Source organism: Ammospiza nelsoni, chromosome 5 (assembly GCF_027579445.1).
Source record: "Ammospiza nelsoni isolate bAmmNel1 chromosome 5, bAmmNel1.pri, whole genome shotgun sequence".
In the NCBI taxonomy this organism is placed as follows: domain Eukaryota; kingdom Metazoa; phylum Chordata; class Aves; order Passeriformes; family Passerellidae; genus Ammospiza; species Ammospiza nelsoni.
The window spans coordinates 19837441-19857149 of NC_080637.1; the positions used below are offsets into that span (position 1 = coordinate 19837441).

At 38.6% G+C, this 19709-nt stretch overlaps 1 protein-coding gene across 1 annotated transcript in view; it reads right to left on the reverse strand.

Annotated features, from left to right (window-relative positions):
* Nucleotides 1-18470, reverse strand: part of IL17REL (interleukin 17 receptor E like) — a 44787-nt gene extending 26317 nt beyond the window's left edge. The window contains exons 1-2 of the mRNA XM_059472770.1: nucleotides 18324-18470; nucleotides 596-623 (exon numbers count right to left, since the gene is read on the reverse strand). Coding sequence (XP_059328753.1) covers nucleotides 596-623; nucleotides 18324-18425 — 130 coding nt within the window. The 5' untranslated portion in view covers nucleotides 18426-18470. The remainder of the gene's footprint in view (nucleotides 1-595; nucleotides 624-18323) is intronic.
* Nucleotides 18471-19709: the final 1239 nt, after the last annotated feature.

Below are 19709 nucleotides of genomic sequence, written 5' to 3' on the forward strand. Positions count from 1 at the left end.
TGTGACTGTCCTCTCAGTGGGGACTGTGACTGTCCTCTCAGTGGGGACTGTGACTGTGACTGCCCTCTCAGTGGGGACTGTGACTGTGACTGTCCTCTCAGTGGGCACTGTGACTGTCCTCTCAGGGGGGACTGTGACTGCCCTCTCAGGGGGGACTGTGACTGCCCTCTCAGTGGGGACTGTGACTGTGACTGCCCTCTCAGGGGGACTGTTTCCAAGGCAGCTGCCTCCCACTTCCCTGCAGATGGCTGTGTGCACTGGAGGAGTGACTGATGGAGGCTCCAGAGGTCAGGTAATTCAAGCCCCTGTGTTATTACTGTAGGCAATATCAATAATGAGTAGAAGCAATAAAACCATGTACATGACTTAGAAAACTCTCTTTCCTTTACTATGGTAAGGAAAACTATAAAGCAATAGTCACTATTAACCTAGTATTTATTAAAATCCACCAATTTCCAATGTTGTTTATGAAAGAACTGCTGGTAAATACCCTGTCATGACAGTGATCTGATATCACTAGGATAATGGATTTAATATCTTTAATAAATTATCTTTTAAAATAAACATAGTAAAAATGTAAATTATGTGTACTCACCAGAAGGTTTGCTTTTACAGTGAATCCCCTGCAAACAGAAAAAAAAATATTTTAAAATCTGAGGTAATAATGAAAATAAATATTGCTCCATCATTGTACACAAGTAAACATACCTTAAACAGATAAACATATTCATAGTCCACAACAGAAATAATTTTCAAGGTTAAACAAATTATTTTCCAATACAGTAAAAAAGCACATCAGTGCTGCATATGATACATATGGGGGCACAAGATCAGCATTATCCTCATTTTCATGTATTTCTACTCAGGTGTTTAGTTGCTTTAACAAGTATAAGAGTTCCATCAAATAAAGACATTATTTTATCAGGTACTACCATTCCTACTGACCAAGAGTTCCTGCATTATTTCATTAAACTCTACAATGGATTTGTTTAGACCAGGGCAAAGAAACTAATTATTTTACAATGGAAAATATCTAGAACATTATTGAATATATATTATTTTTAGAAGACCCTACTAGAAAGGAAGCATTATGGCAATTGCAAATGAAGTCTAGAAATAAGACTTTTTATTTCAGACAGCTGGCTTAGAAGACTGAAAATTAAATTACTCAACCACAGTACTTATTGTGTTCAAGGGAAAGTGTCTTTGTAAGAGGCAAAGTGAACCTGGCATTGAGATTTTAACAAGCTTCCAGCTATCTTTCAGACAGACTACATCCATTTTCCCAGTAAAATAAACACTTAACCACACACTAAAATTTTGTAGAGTACAAAAATAACAAATCTTACACTGACTGCTATGCATGACATTCTAAAGAAAGGCTATTCCTTAGCCAGCAAACACTGGTTGCTGCTGTTCTGGCATAGCCCTCATACCAGTATTCTTTTGCATACAGAATATATGTTCCCATGTCCTTTCCTTTAAAAGCAGCGTCCTGTTGACAGAGATACTTTTATCACACCCACAAAAGTATAGGCAGCACCTGGTCTCCTCTGCTCTCAAATGGGATGGCAGCTCTCAGTCCTTTAAAAACATTTTAGGATCCTGCCAACAAACCAACAATCTGTGAGATCCAGAGCCAGAAAAGACTTCTGGTGGACATTTAGAAGTTCTTTAATTGAAACACAGAGGCTACAGCCTGGGCAAGCACTAGCACATCATAAAATAACTATTTCTTGGTTTTCCCGGAGGCTTTCATCCACAGGGAAGCCTGTGCTCCTCAGAGATAAAGCTGTGGAGCAAAACCATGTTATTGCAGCAGGTGAGAAATGGCAGCACATTCACTTCCAGCTGCCTGGGGTACCTGAGAAGTGTGTCCTGTCCTTCATGACAGCTTTTTATTTGAGCTAAATAAGCTCCTTCTTAAAGGAGGCCTTTAGAAAACCAGTGACCACTGTCTAACCTGTATCAGTTCCCATTCTTCTGTCTTTTTGGCAGTTCTATTTTTTAGCAATCACTTTTGGACATCAGTTGTCATCTTTTACTTCTGGCAATTTGGTACTATGACTCAAAAAAGTGCAAATGCATAAAAGGTGGTATTTTAAACCCCATTTTATAATAAGACAGATGTGGTCATATACTATCATAGACTAAAGATTAGAAAAATTATTTGTGACATTGTTAAAGATATTGGTTTGGCTGTTTCTACAGCATAATACATTGACACTCAAATTAGGACCTGTTGCAACAGACAAGAGGTAATGGTTTTAAATTAAAAGAGAGTAGATTTAGATCAGATGTAAGTAAGAAAATGTTTTACAGTGAGGGTGGTGGAAACATTCAAGGCCAGGTTGGATGGGGCTCTGAGCACCCTGATCCAGTTGGAGCTACCCCTGCTCACCACAGGGGACTACATGACCTTTGAAGTTCCCTTCCAGCCCAAACCAGTTTATGATTCTATAAAGTATACCAAACTTCTTCACATAACTGTTCTAAAACTGGGATACTTCTGCTTAAAGGGTTTTATAATTTCCTCAAATCACCATGAAAACTGAAAATGGTAACTGATAAGACCTAATTTCTGCTGTAGAAATACTAGTTATTTATTAATTGTTTCAGAAAGGAACTGCTGGATCAACTAATTTCTCAGTCATTACTTACTGGAAGAAACTCATCATTCATGAGGCTTATCATTCAGCAAATTACTTCCATATTTTTTACTTCCCATTCTGCAGCCAGACTGTTGAAAATATTTTGGTTAGGTGGCTTGACAGAGTTCCCAATTGCCAGTCAAAATTTATTAGAACAGCATCTTTAACTTCTCTAACCATTCTTTCTGGCTACAACCTTAGTGCAAAAAAATATATTTTAAAAAAAATCAAGATCACACTGAATTAAAGAAGAAAAAAATCTCACAAATATCAAAGGATTCAGCCTTTTGATTAGAGAAGGTCATCCCCCTGTTATGACACCTGAAAATTGATAACTGAATGTAAAATAATTAAATTGTATATATTGCAGGAGAAAAACCAAAACACCATTTCTGTGGGCTATGGCATGATAAAGAAATTCTCTTATACCTTATTCTCTTACATACCTTTTAGTCTATCCTAATTAATTATTGGGTTTCACTATTGCATAGAGGAATCCTATTATCTGAACTCTTACATTTATTTTCTTGTCCTTTCCACAGGAAAGAAAGAAACATCCATCTGTGACTTTTGATCTGGTAAGGAGATGTTTTGTCATTCTTGAGCACTTGGTTGTGTTCTGGGTGAGGAGTTGTAGGGAAGGTTTACATAAATAATCAAATATTTGCATGAACACTTGCCAGTTACAGCAATATTTGTTCACAGCCCAATTTCTTATTTTTTTAAGAAGTATTTCATTTTATTGTACAATACCAAGTGGGTGGGGGTGGTATTTTCTTTTACAATCACTGTGCAAAACAGTCCAAAGAGACCATTTGTCTGAAAGAATAATTCAAATGAATTAACCAAGTTCCTCTCCCACTTTCTATATCTTTTGTTTTCAGGAATTTTCAGTGATGAGTGCAATAAAAAAGCATAACACACTAAAACAGGAATGGAAATTTTCTTCCCCTTTTACAAATGCCATGGGCGTCTTTTATGCAAAAATAAGATCCTGAACATGATAGTACCTTTTACTCCTATACAGGGAGAATCTTTGATTCATATCTTCTTTGGCAAAGAGCCTAAATAAAATATACTTACACAATGCACAAACAGTTAGGGATTTTCCTGTTTCTCTGGGGTTTTCCCCATTTGTGGTATTACTCAACTGTAGCTAGAGGTTATCTGAACAGACACCACCAGCATGCAGCATTCTGAATAGAAGATGTGGTGCCAACTTTTTAGCTAGCACAGCAACTTCTCCTCAGTCTAAGACAATTGTAATATCCCATTGTTCTAACAACTGCAGAGAAGAGAGTGAGATCAGCAGAGGAAGACTTGGATTAGGGGCACAGAGAGTGTTTGCATGAATTAAAATTGCCAAGAAAAAGAAACAAAGATCAAATCTGCTTCCCATTTCCTCTCATATCTCCAGGCACTAAATCAAGTGCAAAATTGTGGAAATTCTTCCCTGGATGTTCTGTCATGAAGGAAAGAGTCTGAGGAAAATTTGGGTTCACAGTCAACCTGTTAGTTCTATTGTACTCAATCATAGAAGAGCTGGTGGCAGCTCTTCCACAACTCTATAAGGAATAGTAAGAAGCCTGAAAATTCCTTAAAATGTGTTCTTTGCTTGAGACCAGGTTGTCAGACATTTAACATTCACTCATTAAGACACCTACATTAGTCAGTGAATGTAGGATCCTGCCTTTTGAGTGATGCTCACTGGCAAAGCTATTAACTACATTCCTACTTCAGGTTCAGTTGTCAGAGAAGGCAGAGACAAAGGAACATGACCATATTCTGATGTTTCCCTCTATTCCAACAATCTATATTCTTTAACCACCACTAAGTGCAAGCATGGGATTCTATGTACTTTTACAACGCAGGGAAAGGGTAGGTTTGCAATAATTGATGTTCAAATTGTAGCCAAAAGGCCAGTAAAGATGGTTAATCTGAACATGCTATTTTTTGATTTCCAATTGAGAGGAGATGCTCTGCAAAAATCCATCTTATTCTGCACACAAATACAAAGGATGTCCCAGATCACTGGGTATAGTCCCCTCATAACCACAGGTACCATATAATCTAATCCCCTTCAAAAACTGGCAAAGCACACTTTTAAAATCAGTCAGGCTTTCATGTGCACTGCTGTGAGAGCCAAGGCTATTCCAGAAGACCTGTTCTCTTCTAGCACCAAACCTTTTAATTTCTTACATGACCACAATAGTGGTTGGCTTCTACTGACTTCTGATTGCACTCATTATCTTTTCACTTAAATAGATGCTTTCCACCCTGGAATTTACTTTTCATTTTTCTGCAACCAGTAATGTACCTTTTCTCAGTTTTTTTGTGTAAAAGCCAAGCTCTTTTACTCCTCTCTAATAAACTAGATTTTCCTTCTTACCATCACCCTTCTCAGCACCTTCTTCTAGTTTAATGTATCTGTCCAAATGGAGTGACCAGAACCATCCACAGCTGTGAAAACACTGGGGTTCATTTTGTGCCTTGTAAAGTCACACTGATCTTTGTCTCAGTTGGGAACACCACAACCATGTCATATCCTCCACCACAGAGGGGGAGCTGCTTTACCCTGCTGTGTAAACAATCCAGCAGCAGCTTTCCTTTCTTCAGCTGCTCACCCATTCAGCTCACACAGGGAGGAGGCTGGCCCATTAGAGTCCTCAATGATTTCTCATGGCGCCTAGTAAAAAACCTGGCATGCCAGTGTCACCTCAATCACCTCCATAAGGAAAAGTTCTTTGAGCAGTGGACAGCCACAAAGTTATATGCATCTCCAACATTCAAGAACATTGGATGGAAAAAGAAAAGATTCAGAGCTCTAGCTGTATCAAAGGCTCCACAGGCCATCAACAAATCACTGTAATTCCTTTCTGAGACACTCAGCCCCAGAAACTGTCTAGGGATTACTTCATGGAGGGAAATAACTGAGTATGCTTTAGCTTTTTCCAGAGCTATTTTCATAGATAAAAGCCATAATGCCTTTGCAATTTACACGTCCTTGATGATGATGGGGACTGGAACCTCACAGAACTTTTCTCATTATGTTCTTAGAAAGCTCACTGCTGTATTTATCTTACCAAATGTATGGAAACAGAATTCTTTACAGTAAAAGAAAGCACAGTGATAACATAATGATTCCTGTCCCACTGAAAGAAGACTTAACCATATCAAGTATTTATACAAAAAATTGGAAGTGGGTGAAAAGGAAAAATAATAGACCTCCAAAACACACTTGGCAAGTGAATTAAATTGTGGTTACATTTACCAAGAACCACAGAAATTGCAATGAAAATTTAGAACTATTAAAAATGTGTAGTTAGTACTGCTGATACAGTGCCCTCAAAAGACCTTTTCTCTAAAGGAACATCCGTATTTATTTTGACATCAAGTGTAATTATTCTCATTGCCAAGGTAAAACAATGTTACTAATGACAGTTTTCAATTTTTGGCAAACCACGAGGTTGTTCTTCAGCTTTTACTGACAATGTGGTGATCTGATACATGTGAGCAGCATGCAGGGGGATTAGCTAGGCAGTCATAGAGGGAAACATTTGGACTGTTATCCATGCAGAAAAGAAATAGCCACCCAAACTTTTGGCAAAGCATTATTTTGGACTATTTTAAATTACAAAAACACCTGGATGCTGCTGGATTGTTTTACAGAATGCTTCAAACAAAACATCTGAGTCACGGCTACACAATATCCAGCTCCAGGTCTTTTCTCTGTGTGTTCCAAGTGGAGTGGAAAACATCCCATCACATTAGTGCAGTGCTCAATCTGAAAGAATAACTGCTCCTGAGAAGTGGGATATCAAGCTCAGGCTCAGTGCAGTGCTAACAAGGTCATGCACTTTTTGGATGAGAGCCGGCCTGAGCAAGGTAACATCAGGCTGTGTTACTGCTCTGTTGATGGGCTCTGAGCTCATCAGTGAAACAGCCTTGAACAAACAGGGAAGACATGATTGTGATTACTGAAGATTATTGGACACTCTCCAGTAAGACTTCACAGGGATCTCAAGCAGAGACTGTTACCAATTGTCTTTGTACTACCTTCCATTTCACCTGTAAATGCAAAGGTACAGACCCTGACTTCCACAACCTGCTCCCTGTCACCAGGCCAACACCTCCAGCACAGCTCAGCAGCACTTCAGGAGTGCAGGAGCACTTGACTTAGACCTTCATCCCCCTTAGATTTTCATCCTTCTGTTTACCTGCCATAGTCAGGTATAACAGGTTTCTGTTTTCCAGGCAGTATGCATTTCCTCCTGCACTGGCTGATGCAGAGGAATCCTGTTCCTACATTTTAACTGCACTGCTCCATATGTTATCAGTACTGGCATATATCTTCTGGCCCTCACAGTAGCCACTTGGCTGAATCCTTTTCACAGAGCAGAACAACTGGAAGACTTAGGAGTTAGAACTCTTGGCAGGGATGTGCATTTATCCTATAAGTGAATAGCCAGACAAAACAATGTTGCTTTGAGGTCTCTCAGTTGGGAAGAATATTCCCTGCTTCTAATTTTTAAAATGAATTTTATTTAAAAGTAATGTTGAGATACAAAAAAGGACCTATATATAAACCACTTGCTTTTAAATTTATTGGACCAAAGGGAGCTATGACTGTCTGAAATAAAAGCTGCCTACTCTATTGTATGCTTCAGCTCCAGGACTAGCAGCAGAATTTGCTTCAAGCAACAGTATGTGTTAACTTCTTTCTTTTAGAAATTAAAAGAACCAAACAAAAAAAAAAATTGTCAATCATTTTGATGTCACGTTTCCTACACTATTAACACAAGTTGTTAACAAAAAAGAATAGCATACAATAGACACAGTAAAATTAAAATGTACTCGGACTGCCATACTGTCAGCTGGTAAAAATCAGCACCATCCCATACACAGACTGTCAAAAATTTCAGACCACTCAGCTACATGAAAGGCAAACTAATCTACCAAATCAGCACTTCTACGATAACAATGAGGCAGGGACACTCTGACACAGCATTAATTATTTCAGTTACTTTCTGGAGATCTCACACAGGGATGAGATCAAAGAAATGTAGGAATCAAAGAAATGTAGGGTGGAAGAGGTTTCTGAAGGTCACCAAGTCCAGCCTCCTGTTAGAAGCAGTAATGTCACCACCACCAGATCAAGTCAGCAATTATTTTGGTCGTTTCTTGAAAAACTAGAGGACACAGATTCCACATGCCCTCCAGACAACCTTGAGGGTTGCTCTGAGGTTAGGATGTTATAATGATCTTTGCAGCACAAAACAGGCTACAAGAAAAAAGCTCCCTCAGCAACACTGACAGAACTGAGACTAGCAGTCTCAGAGGTGACTGGAATCAGTGGCCTGTAAGATTGCCATAGAAAAGAACAGAGAAGGAAGAAAAAAATAGCAAGAGTTCAAGTGAAGATTATGAGAAGATACTCTCCAGTACAGAATTGCTCCTCCTGCTGCTGGAGACAGTAATAATTCTTCCATTTGGAAATATGCATTTTTATTTTTGCCTGCAGATACTTTTCTATTCCAGTTACTGTCTTCTCAGCTATCCTAACACTATTGCTCAGCAAAAAGAGGGGTCATACTGCAGGCCTTGTTTTCCAGTGTTCTGGCATACACAGCAAAGCTCTCACTGTTTTGCTCTAGGCAACTATCCTTTTAATACATGTCTAGAGTCAGTCCCAGGAGCAGCACTCAGTGCTCAGCTGTACACTGTCAAATTTATAAATGAAAAATGCCACGCTGCTTGGATCCAGAAATTGTGGAAGAGTTTGGTTGGGTGAGACACATTCTACTGATTTGGTTGAACCTTGAATCAGATGCAAGTGAGGATACATTATTTTGCCTATTGTGGTGGGTTGCCCCTGGCTGGATGCCAGGTGCCCACCATAGTGACAGTGCCTCTGTCACTGCCTTCCACCACTGGACAGGGAATAAAGAACGTAACAAAAGCCTCCTGGTTTGAGATAAAGACAAGGAGAGATCATCCAGCAGTTGCCATCACAGGCAAAACACATTGAGCTTGGGGGAAATTAGTTTAATTTATTCCAAATTAAAATCAAAGTAAGTTAATGAGAAAATAAGGAACAAACCTTAAAGCACCTTCCTCCCACCCCTCCCTTCTTCACAGACTCAACTTCACTCCTCATTTGTCCACCTCCTCTCCCTCAGCAGTTCAGGGGAGCAAGGAAGGGCAGCTGCAGCCAGTTCATCACACATCACATCATCATTGTCTCTGCCACTCCTTCCTTCTCAGGGAGAAGACTCCTTATGCTCTTCCTCCTTCCCCTGCTCCCGTAAGGGGTCCTTCCCACAGGAGACAGACCTTCACAAACTTCTCCAAAATGCATCCTACCCATGGGCTGAAGTTCTTAATGAACTTTTCCAGAGTGGATCCCTTCCACAGGGTGCAGTCCTTCAGGAACAGACTGCTCCAGTGCAGGTCCCCACAGGGTGACAGAGCCTGCCACCAAACCTGCTGCAGTGGGGCTCCTCTATCCACAGGGCACAGGTCCTGCCAGGGGCCTGCTCCAGTATGAGCTCCCCACAGGGTCCCAATCTCCTTAAGGCATCCACCTGCTCCATCAGGGGATAAAGAATGCTGATATCCCAGAGGGTACCGTCATCACTGATGGTCGAGAGCAGGGGTGGGTCTGTCTTGGAGCTGGCTGGCAGCTTCTTACAGAAGCCACCCCAGCCCAGCTACCAAAACTTCACCAAGCCAACACACCTATGCAAACATCAGCTTTGCCCATGAGAAAAGGGTCACATAACTCCCAAGTAAGGCAATTTCTCCGTGAGAATTTTGCATTAGTGGGTAGTGAAATAAAGCAAAAGTTTTCAGCCATTTGCCAAATGTTTTCAGCCAAATCTAAAAGAGGGCTTAGGTACCTGAAATATAATTTAAGCAAACTGTGGTAACCTCAGCTCAGGACCATGATCTATAATACCCAATGAAATGTCACACAACCCTGGGGCACTTAAGCTTATTAGACACCTCCTTTTCTGATCTGAAATAGCCCTGGATGCATGCAATTTGGTGTTTAGTTTGTGACCAGAACACTGGAATGACCTCTAGTTCATGTCAGGGATAGCAGACACTCATAGTGAGACACATCCACATCACCCAGCATAGCACGTGGCTGGAGTTTTAATAGTAACAGGGTAAAACTAGCAAAGCTCAAGCTTCCTTCAAACTGTAAATAATAGAAGAGGAAAACAGAATATGGGCATTTTGCACCTTTTATACTCCAGCTTTCAAGTTCTCATCTCAAGGAACCACCAGGTTCAACATCCTCCTTAAACTGAAGCAGTTCTGAGCTGCCTGTTTGCCACACAGCCTGGTAAATGAGAGGGTTTCCCAGGCCTCCTGTCAAAGCAGTCAGAGTGAACAGAGGGGAAACAGAAGAATGCTGGTCTGAGAGAAGGACAGGGAAGGCACAGTGAAAATTTTAAGCTGAGTTTTTTGAGTGCTTTCAGCATTCGCATAGGAGATCTGTTTCCTACTTACATTTTATCCTAAGCAGTGACCAGAAAACAAACCAGAAACTGAAACTTTGAAAGAGCAGCTCTCAGCAGCTGCTCTGCAAGAGAACATCTTCTTTGTGGAAGAGAGTTTCCACAAAGAAAATTTCACTCATAACTCAGGTTTGTGGGTTCTAGAGAGTGGAGATCAGACTAACTGGGTGCTTGGCTCTTTCCCTTGCCTTTCCTGATGCAGCACCATGCTGAGTATGCAAGTTTCTCATACTGCCCTGACAAGACTCTAATGCTTTCTCAGGATCTCCGCTGCATCTGTATTTAATAACCTAAAACCACAGCAACACAGCAGCATCGCAAAATGGGTGAATGTTGTAGGCACTACCCTGAAATGTGCAGGAACTTAAAAATAAAAAATAATTTTCTAGCCCTGCCATCATGGATCACAAACTCATAGTAAAATTTAGAATAACATAGCACACTTTGCAAACATTTCCTATAACAATTCCAAGACTTTGGAGGCCACATTTCAGGGTTGCAACTCCCTTCAAAGCAGGAGCATATGTTTCTGGGTTTTGCAGCTCTGATTAAAATGATTTCTCCCTCTTCTCCTTAAATAGAATAAAATTTGAAATTTAAATAATCATGGAACTATCCCTGATTATATCTCTTCCAGATGAGAAGTGATTTTTAATGCTGACTTTGGTTTTATTCTAGCCTTAGCTGGTTATGTTGTGTAAGGATGTAAGGCCATACAAATGATCCCACAGGACGTGGTAGAAGCCATGGTAGTCTCAGATGATTGTATTCTGCATTCCTGCCTGAGCCACAGCTTCAGTTAAGAAACTGCCTCTATTAAAGACTGCTAAGCAAGCCTGATTGGCTCTAAAAGTGCTTGCTTGAGTTACAGAAACATCCTAGCCACAACAAAATGAGGGAAATCTTACTACGTTAAATTCTTTTCAGCAGTATTCTTGAAAATTTTTAGAGAAAACTTTTTCCTGGCTATTCATATTTGTATTATTATGATGTCTGAAAGTCTGAATCCTGCATCAGAAATGCTATACCAGAATCCCTAAATGCATGCCTTTGCTCTCCTATCAAGAGCAAGGAATACCAAAAACACCTTTGCCTGAAAGAATTAGCTGTGTGAGTACATAAGAAATTTAAAACTTTCAAGATTTACTGTGTAAAGAAACCCTACTGAAAATATCTAGTGTGTATTGTAGCTGAAACATTTGCGGTTTGAGAAAATTGACAGAGAACTAGTTATATATAATTTTGGAAAATTTAAAGAAAAATAAATAATATCCAACACAAATTAATTATTTGAAATGTCATTACATATGTGTGTTTCTCAAAATTTTTACTAATCATAATTTAATGGGGTTAATCATAATTTTGTGGGGGTATGGGGAAGGGGGAAAATCCCTGTAATAATCACATAGTTTACTTTTTTATAATGTATCCTCCTTGTTCTGTAGTTGCTAAATTTAGCACAGGGCAATTAAAGGAGGCAGAAGTCCAAGAGAAGGGCTTCTAAAGAAGCAGAATCCTACTAATTTTACAAAAGCTAAATAAACCCATCAGTGTTCACTACTTTCATATGCTGCTTTACACTCTGCCTCATTTTTAATGATAGCACTTACTGCAAGCCATCTATGCCATACATTTTCTTGAAAATTATATGTGATTTTTAACCTCTAAGTGGAAGAGAAAATAAGCTACAAAGGCAGACTGAATGGTAACACAGATCTGACCATGCTCTTAAAATTATTCTGTTGTATCACATATAAATATAATATGTTGAAAATGAGGGGGGAAACTCCAAAGAACAGATATTACTTATCAAAACTGAGCATGAAGCATCACACTATAATGGTAACTGCAATTGTGAAAATTTTCACAAAGATGTCAAAATACTAAAAGCAGTGGAGAAAAAACACTATAGTCATAGAAAAAAGAACAGCATGTCAGGGAGATGAGGAAGTGGGAAAAAGATGAAAGAAATTTGCATATGTTGGGATAAAAGGGAAAAATAAAACTGCGCACAGTGAAAAATCTTAACTGCAATAAATTCTAATTCCTCAAAGTTTTTCCAAGAAAAGACAATGAATGTACATCTTGTACTGTACAGTGTTGTTTATGTGATTCATACTCTCTGAAAATATGCAGACAAGTAGAGACAATTAAAACTTAAGCTCTCTTCATTTTTGCTTAGACACTTCCTGAATGAGGTTGCATATCCCATACAGTTTTCATGGTGAGTCCTATATTTTGCATGCTGGAAGAACAAGACATGCCATAGAGCAAAACAGGTCTTTGGCTCTGATAACTGTTCCAAAGGATTAAGTCAAATATTATTTGAAGGACCATCTGTAGATCCCACAAAAGAGGATGAATGAATGAAAGCAGAGATACTTGTCTTAGAAAAAAACTCAGTATGTCATCTACTCTACATTTCTGCCTTAGGAAGAAAGACCTTTATCTGAGACATATGTGAGCTACATTAGACATATCTCAGTTATATTTTCTTAGTGTGTGTGTGGAGATCTCTATAAGCTCCACAGGCAATCCATCCCAGTGCTCAGCATCACTGGTTACTGTGATTTTCCAGTCTGTTCATGACCTTAGAAAATTCTGACCCACTGAATTCCTATGGTTGTGAATGCAGGGGTAATGCTGTGATATGTCTGTATCACTACTGAGTATACATTAATTTATTGGTTCTGTGATCATTCCCAGACAAGTAGTTCAGAGTTGCTCTGAAATTTCCTCAGCAAGACACTGCAGTTTGGGGCATACTTTCTGGTTTGTGTTTTTAAGATGGCAAATAATTTCCTGGTTTTCAAAAACTAGCCAATAAATGTTAACAAAATCAGGAAAAAAAATATAAGGAAATTTTTTTGGCAGAATGAATACTACAAAAACATCTGTAATAGGTTGGTATATAAATCTTAGGGACCTCTCTTGGGAATAATGGTAACAAAACTCATAGAATTTCAAATGTGGGATCCTGGTTTGAACAACCACCAAGCCACAACACAGCACAGGGAAACTTATGGCTCTCAGAAATCAAATTATTTTTAGGCAGAGATAGGAGGAAACTCCTTTCTTAGGTCCAAATTTATCCATCCATCCATCCATCAGCAAAGCCTAGCATTTCAATGCTGAGCCAAAATCCTGGATAGCATCCAAACCTATCCTTAGAAAGAAGTCTTTTAAACCTCTTTTGGTCCTTCTCATTTTTGATCATCTCTGGTTCTCTCCTATGCACAGGCATCCTGGCAGGAGAGGAAGAATGGAGTAGTATAAACAGACATGACAATGTATTAGGTACAGCACTGCCAGCTCCACAAAAGTGCAAATTAAACTATTCCTAGACCTCACTGCAAGAATTCCAGCTAGGTCACACCACGTGGTCTCGTTAAAGTTATTACCACTCCGAGAAAACCTGTCCCACCCAGATTTCATCAAGTTACAGGTAGTTTTCCAACTGCAAAGCAGTCAGATGGCTGTGGAAAGCACCTACTTCCAAGTCTCAATACCCTCACGACTTAGTTTTGTGTCCAAATGGAGCTGAAGGACAGATCAGATCCCTAAGATTAGGGATGAGAAAGATTTGTAAGCTAAAATTCACTGCCAATAATAAAGGCATCTTCTGCTTAGCTTGCTTATATATCCCCTTTTGGGTTTATCAAAAATGTGTCTCCTGCTATTTGCAGGAGATTATATACCGATTGCACATAAGTGATGCTGATGTCTCGGGGTGAAGCTTCTAACACTGCCTTGTGTTTGAGTTCCAAGACATTTTGTAAGGTCCAGTTCCAACACCTTTTAAATCTATGCCCTCAACTTCCATGACTTCTTGTATTCTGTGCTTGCTATTCCAGTCTCTTTCCAGACCTTGCAACCTTCTTCTGGAGTTCCTGAGAAAGAGAGAAGGGGAAAAGTACAAAAGCTACCATTGCATTTTTTGCCAGTTCTGAATTGCAGAGCTTTCTCCATCTCCACCTCTCTTATGGGAGCTGCTGGTACATGCTGTAACACTGAGGTACACTGCACTAAGTCCCTGTTTGTGCCTGTCACTGGCTGTTTCCTTCTCAAGGGGAGAGGAAACATGACAGCACCTAACCAGTGGCAAAGGATACAACATGAAACTGTCTTATATCATTGCCAAGATATTTTGACCCAAAGAGCAAATGTGAAACACAGCCCAAGAGATAAGCCACCCAAATGTGCTAAATTGCAGCTCTTCCAAGCACCAGCAGAGAAGACAAGGAAAGATTCCTAAGCACATGGGTTAATATCACTCTAATACAATGACTCAATATGATCGAGCCCCTGAAGTTTTAACTAACGAGTACTTGACTTATAATTATAGTATTCAAAGCAGTTAATGAAAACATATAATTAAGACACACCACACAGGAAGGTCAGAACACTTTTGTACTTGTGAAAACCAGAGAAATGAAATAACTTGAAGAGAGCCACACAAGTGATTCGATGACAGGCAGAGAAGTAGACCCCAGGCTCTCTGTCTAGGGCATGCTCTCGTGGATTGTGCTGCAGCTCAGCAAATATTAGCAAAGGATATGTTTATATTTTTATACATCTCCAGTCATTAGATATATCAATGCATTTACAAAAAAGTCTGTGTTGAACTGTACTCCTATGATGAGATTTCATGTACCTCTCTCACTCACCCTGAGGATGTCAGGTCTCTGATCAGTCTCTTTAGACATTTGCCATGTCTAAAATTATGTTTTCAATCAGATTTTAGAGGACAACTGAATTATGCCACTCACGTTGCCATATCCATTTTCTAGAGGCTTGGGATCACTTTTAAAATATTAACTGTTTAATAATGAACAAAGAATAGCAATTTATGTCAGCTGACTTTGTGGACTAAGGGCTATACTATATCACTGATTTTTCAGTGTGTAGTATTGAGCAAAAATGGACTGATCCATAGTATAAATATCCAGTAAAGAAACACCACGTATTTTGATTATGAATAGCAGGAACAAGAAGCAGTTATATATCAAGGATTTGTTGCCAATAACCTTTATAATTAGAGGGAAATCCCAGATTCAGTTTAGTGTTTCCTTCTTTATCCATAGCCTTTGGAAACATTACTGCATTAAATGGCAGACAATACAAATAATATTTCATAGTGTTCTGGGGAGTGTTTTTTAAATGTAGTACTCTTGATCTTTACCAGCTGTTGAATCAAATTTGGCATAAGCCTATTTCTTTGTGTACAGCCTGCAAACAATGTGGATTGTAAAATGAGTAGGGCACAAACCCAATTCCAATTGCAGGCTGGGATTCCCCTATGCTTTTACAGGGAAACTTGGTTGATAACTGTGTTTCCTATTGGGTGGGGCATGGAGACCATGCCCATAACACTTAATCTTCGAATACTAGAATATCACGTGAACTATAAAGCCAAGCTATTAAAATAAGGAAGAAGAAATAAATCATAACATGTAATAAAAGTTTAGTTGTTCATTTGCTATCATTCAACCCACAGCTGTATGTTTTTTATACTGTTTAAAATTTCATATAATACTGGCATAAACATCCAGTGTCCTTTTATTTTCCTTTCCTGTACTGAACAGATGCACAGTTTGTGTTACAGTAATGAAACCCAAGTATTTCCTTACACAAGGTAATGTAAGGATATCTTGCTGGATACCCATGTTAAACTAATTCCTAAAGTTGAGATAACAGTTCAGTGCAGATGTTTTGCAAGTCATATGCCTCAAAATAGTTATGTCACCATTTGCCTTGTAAGTAGCAACCAGTGCTTTACTCAGGTAAGAAGTACCCATGGAGGTCAAAACTGCTCACAAATATCTGGTGGACAAAGCCACACTAAAATCTAGTCTACTGGTCAGACTCAACAGTTTCAGTTATTAAACCTGCTAAAAAACTTCTGACAATACCCATATTTGAAAAACACAGAAAAATGCAAATTATTGCTTTTCATATTCCTTGCCTTATAAAGAACCACACAGCTTCAAGTTTGAATGCAGAAGAGAAATTTACTGTAAAAACTTCTGGGAAAACTTCATAAGAAAAAAAATTTCTATAATATTCACTTGTAACAACAGCAGCTGCAGAAATCTCTGATAGTTTTAAAATGACAATATCTCATTATCACATTAAGGAAATTGCTAGAAATAAGTAATTGATTCTCTACTTTTTGATCTGATGTGCTATAGCAGAAGGGAGCACACACAGATTTCACACAGACAAAGGCAAACTGTAACCCCTGACTAGTGCCCCTAAGAAGAACACATCATGGGGAAGACTGACTGCTCCCTTTTAGAACAACTCATGAGATGGATTGAGCCCACAAATCATGGTCAGTGATGCAGAGAAATGGAAGTTAATTTCAAAGGAGAAATAAGTTTCCTTCATTAAGTTAGTCATGAGATTCTAAAGTTCATGTAGCTAAAGTGCTTTGCACTAGATTGAAAATGCTATGCTGGCAGTAATTTATCCTGATGAGATCATTGTTGTTCCCTCAGAGAAAACATTTTTGTCTTAAAAAGTCATTAATGTATTCAAGATTCTACTGAATGCAACTAGCAGAAACATCACATTCAGACCATTAACTGAATCCTGTCCCTAATATCACAAATGATTGATTGATTGATTCTGCTATACTGGAAACAATGTATTTCCCCTGTAAATAAGAAAAATAAAACACACCTTTCTCAGTTAATCAGTCTTTACTATTGGAAAAGTGTAAGACACACTCTTGAAGGTAGAGAAAGGGATCCAGTTTGCCAAACCTTAGGGCTGTGTCTAGAGGCAATTAGTGAATCAGTCTTCATAACACACATACCTAAGGTTTGACAAAGATACCCTTTAGGGCCCCCAGAGGTAAATCCTATCCCCTAGACTGAAACCCATCAAAAAAAGGTTGATATTGATTTTTACATGCTGAGTCTGATAGTCCTACACTCTTTGGAGGAATAAATTAGAATGACAAATCATTTCTATTTCAAACTCTCATTGCAGCAGACCAAGGAGCATAAATTATTTAAAATGCATGTGTATTTGCATTCATGAATATAAGTTCATAAAAATTATTGAAAAGTATTTGGGTACATCTAGAGATTAATCTCTTATGGCTATATTTTATTATTCTAAAAACATCTAAGTAGATAAAGACTACAGAACTTGCATACAGAAACATAAACTATAGTACATGAATATTTAAATACAGAGAGGGCTTTTTTTTGCTCAATCTAGTATTTTATAAGGATCTTTATTCCTGATGTTTTTCTAGGATACATATATTAAATATAAAATAAGTTACTTCAACATGAACTAACTTAATATCTGGGAGTACCACCACATTTAAACAATCATTAGAATGTCTCACTGGTTGTCCTAAGTACTGAAATCTTCAAGCAGTTTATACAGACAGCCAAGTTCTTTCATAGTATCAATTTCACTTCTCTGTAGGTAGCACACAGTTATCATCCTCCACTAAGACTGAAAGTCAGATTGCCTATTATTTAATTCCTTTTTGTTTTAACTGATCTTTCAATGTATGCTAAGTTTACAATTTCAGAATGCCAAGGGCAGACTATCTCCATGCTGCCCCTTTGCGGGGATATTTGGAATTGTACAAACCCAAAGCTATTAAAGACGGTGTGGTTCACACCCCTTCATGCACATACAGAAGTCATTAAATTTAATACTGGTTACATTCAAACCACAAAATGAAGAACATGTTTTACTCTTTCTCATGCTTAATTCATTTATTCCCAGCAAATTCAGTGTTTCATATGTTCCTAACATAATTAGCAATTTCTGAAACTTCTCATTCCTCCCTCTCACATCTCTTTGGCACCACTGCTGTTGTAAAAACTGACTCTGGAAAAGTAATGAATATTAACAAAATCTTTTTTTTCAAATACAAAAGACAGATTTTAAACTAACAGCAGCAGTTGCAAACAGACAAAGCTGAATTTTTCTACCCCCTTTCAGAGTAATTTTTGCCACTTTGGATACTTAATTCAGAATGACAGGAATATAAAGTGAATGTTCAGGACAGCTGAAATATTTTTCCCTTTTTGCTTTCTTGCTTTTCCTACAATTATTTTGGTAGCCTATAACTACTATATTAATAGACAGCAAATTGGAACAAGTAAGAGATTACCTGAGAACAAGAAAGTCCACATTCTTCAATCCTGGGAATAATCTGACAATCAGCATTCCAAAACAGAATTATTAGAAGAATCTGAACATAATAACTTATCATCCTAAATTGAAAAAAAAAAATTACAAAAAACAAAACCTCAGAAGAAACCTTCAACTCTGACAATTCTCCTTCTCGTGCCAAAACTTTAATATGAATTTTAGTCCCTCCCACAGCACCTCTGAGCTCCTCCCTCTAAAACTTTCCAAAGACAGAAAATTGCTAGTTCTGGGAAACATAAAGCATGCTCAACCCATTTCGTATGTTCCAAATTGAAAAATAGGAAACAGTGATTTCTGACAATCACAGTAAAAACCTCTTCCTTCTGGTTTTCATCACATCAGCATTAGATCAGTTTCAACAGATTTCTTTTCTGTAAATTCCATATATAAATAGGAATTTTGTTTCTAGAGTGATGTACCAGACAGGTTCATGTGTATTCAAATGCAGTCTTATTTTTCTGGTTTTTTAGTGCTTTCAATGAGAAGAAAACCAGCTTTGCCAAAGTGGGTGGTCTTGGAAGATTAGTTTCCTCTTTTCATCAGCAGGAACACCAGATTCTTTCACCCTAGAAATCTGAGCCTTGGATTTTTTTCTACTATTATCTAATTGTATCAGTAGCAGCACCTTGTCCTATAGCCCATCTCCAGCTTTGGAAATAGGCATGTTTTTTCAAAGCTCAACACCACCAACTCTGAGAGCAGGGCAGGAGTGAGTCACAATACCTCAATACCTGTCAGCATAACAGGATGCCCAGGACTGCCTCTCTGGGTGCTGTGTTTCACACAGTCCCACTGCCCTTTGTAAGGAACATGTCAAAAACACACTCTCTGGTTGGTGTGGAGACCACATGTGACATGCCTAAGGGAGTTTTCCTCCACAGAGAGGGCTTGCTCACCACTGACAGACATCTTTCAGTAGGACCGTGCCAGGGCCCAAGTACTCAGTGCTCTTACCAAACCTTTTACATCAGTTACAGTGCGGAATTTACAACTAACAGCATCTCCTGGGATCTGGCTTTATACATAACATACAATGTCTACTCAGCCAGTGTATCTATTGCACTTGTATTTTAGATACCTCATGTGAGTCCAGTTTGCCAATTTTCCAAGAAGACTTTATTTTTTAGATAAGCACCACCAATCACCATACTGAATAAAATGTAATTTAAATGTTTTGGTTGAACAAAACAATTAAATTTTGTCATCTTATAGAAGCTTGGACATTAAGGAGTTACTTTGTTGCTATGCCTCAAACTCTGATGCTGATGGCCACTCAAGCAGGCAAGTCAGAGCAGGTGGTGGCTGGAAAGGGAGGCCCTGTGGAGGTAGGGCAGCACCTTTCTGG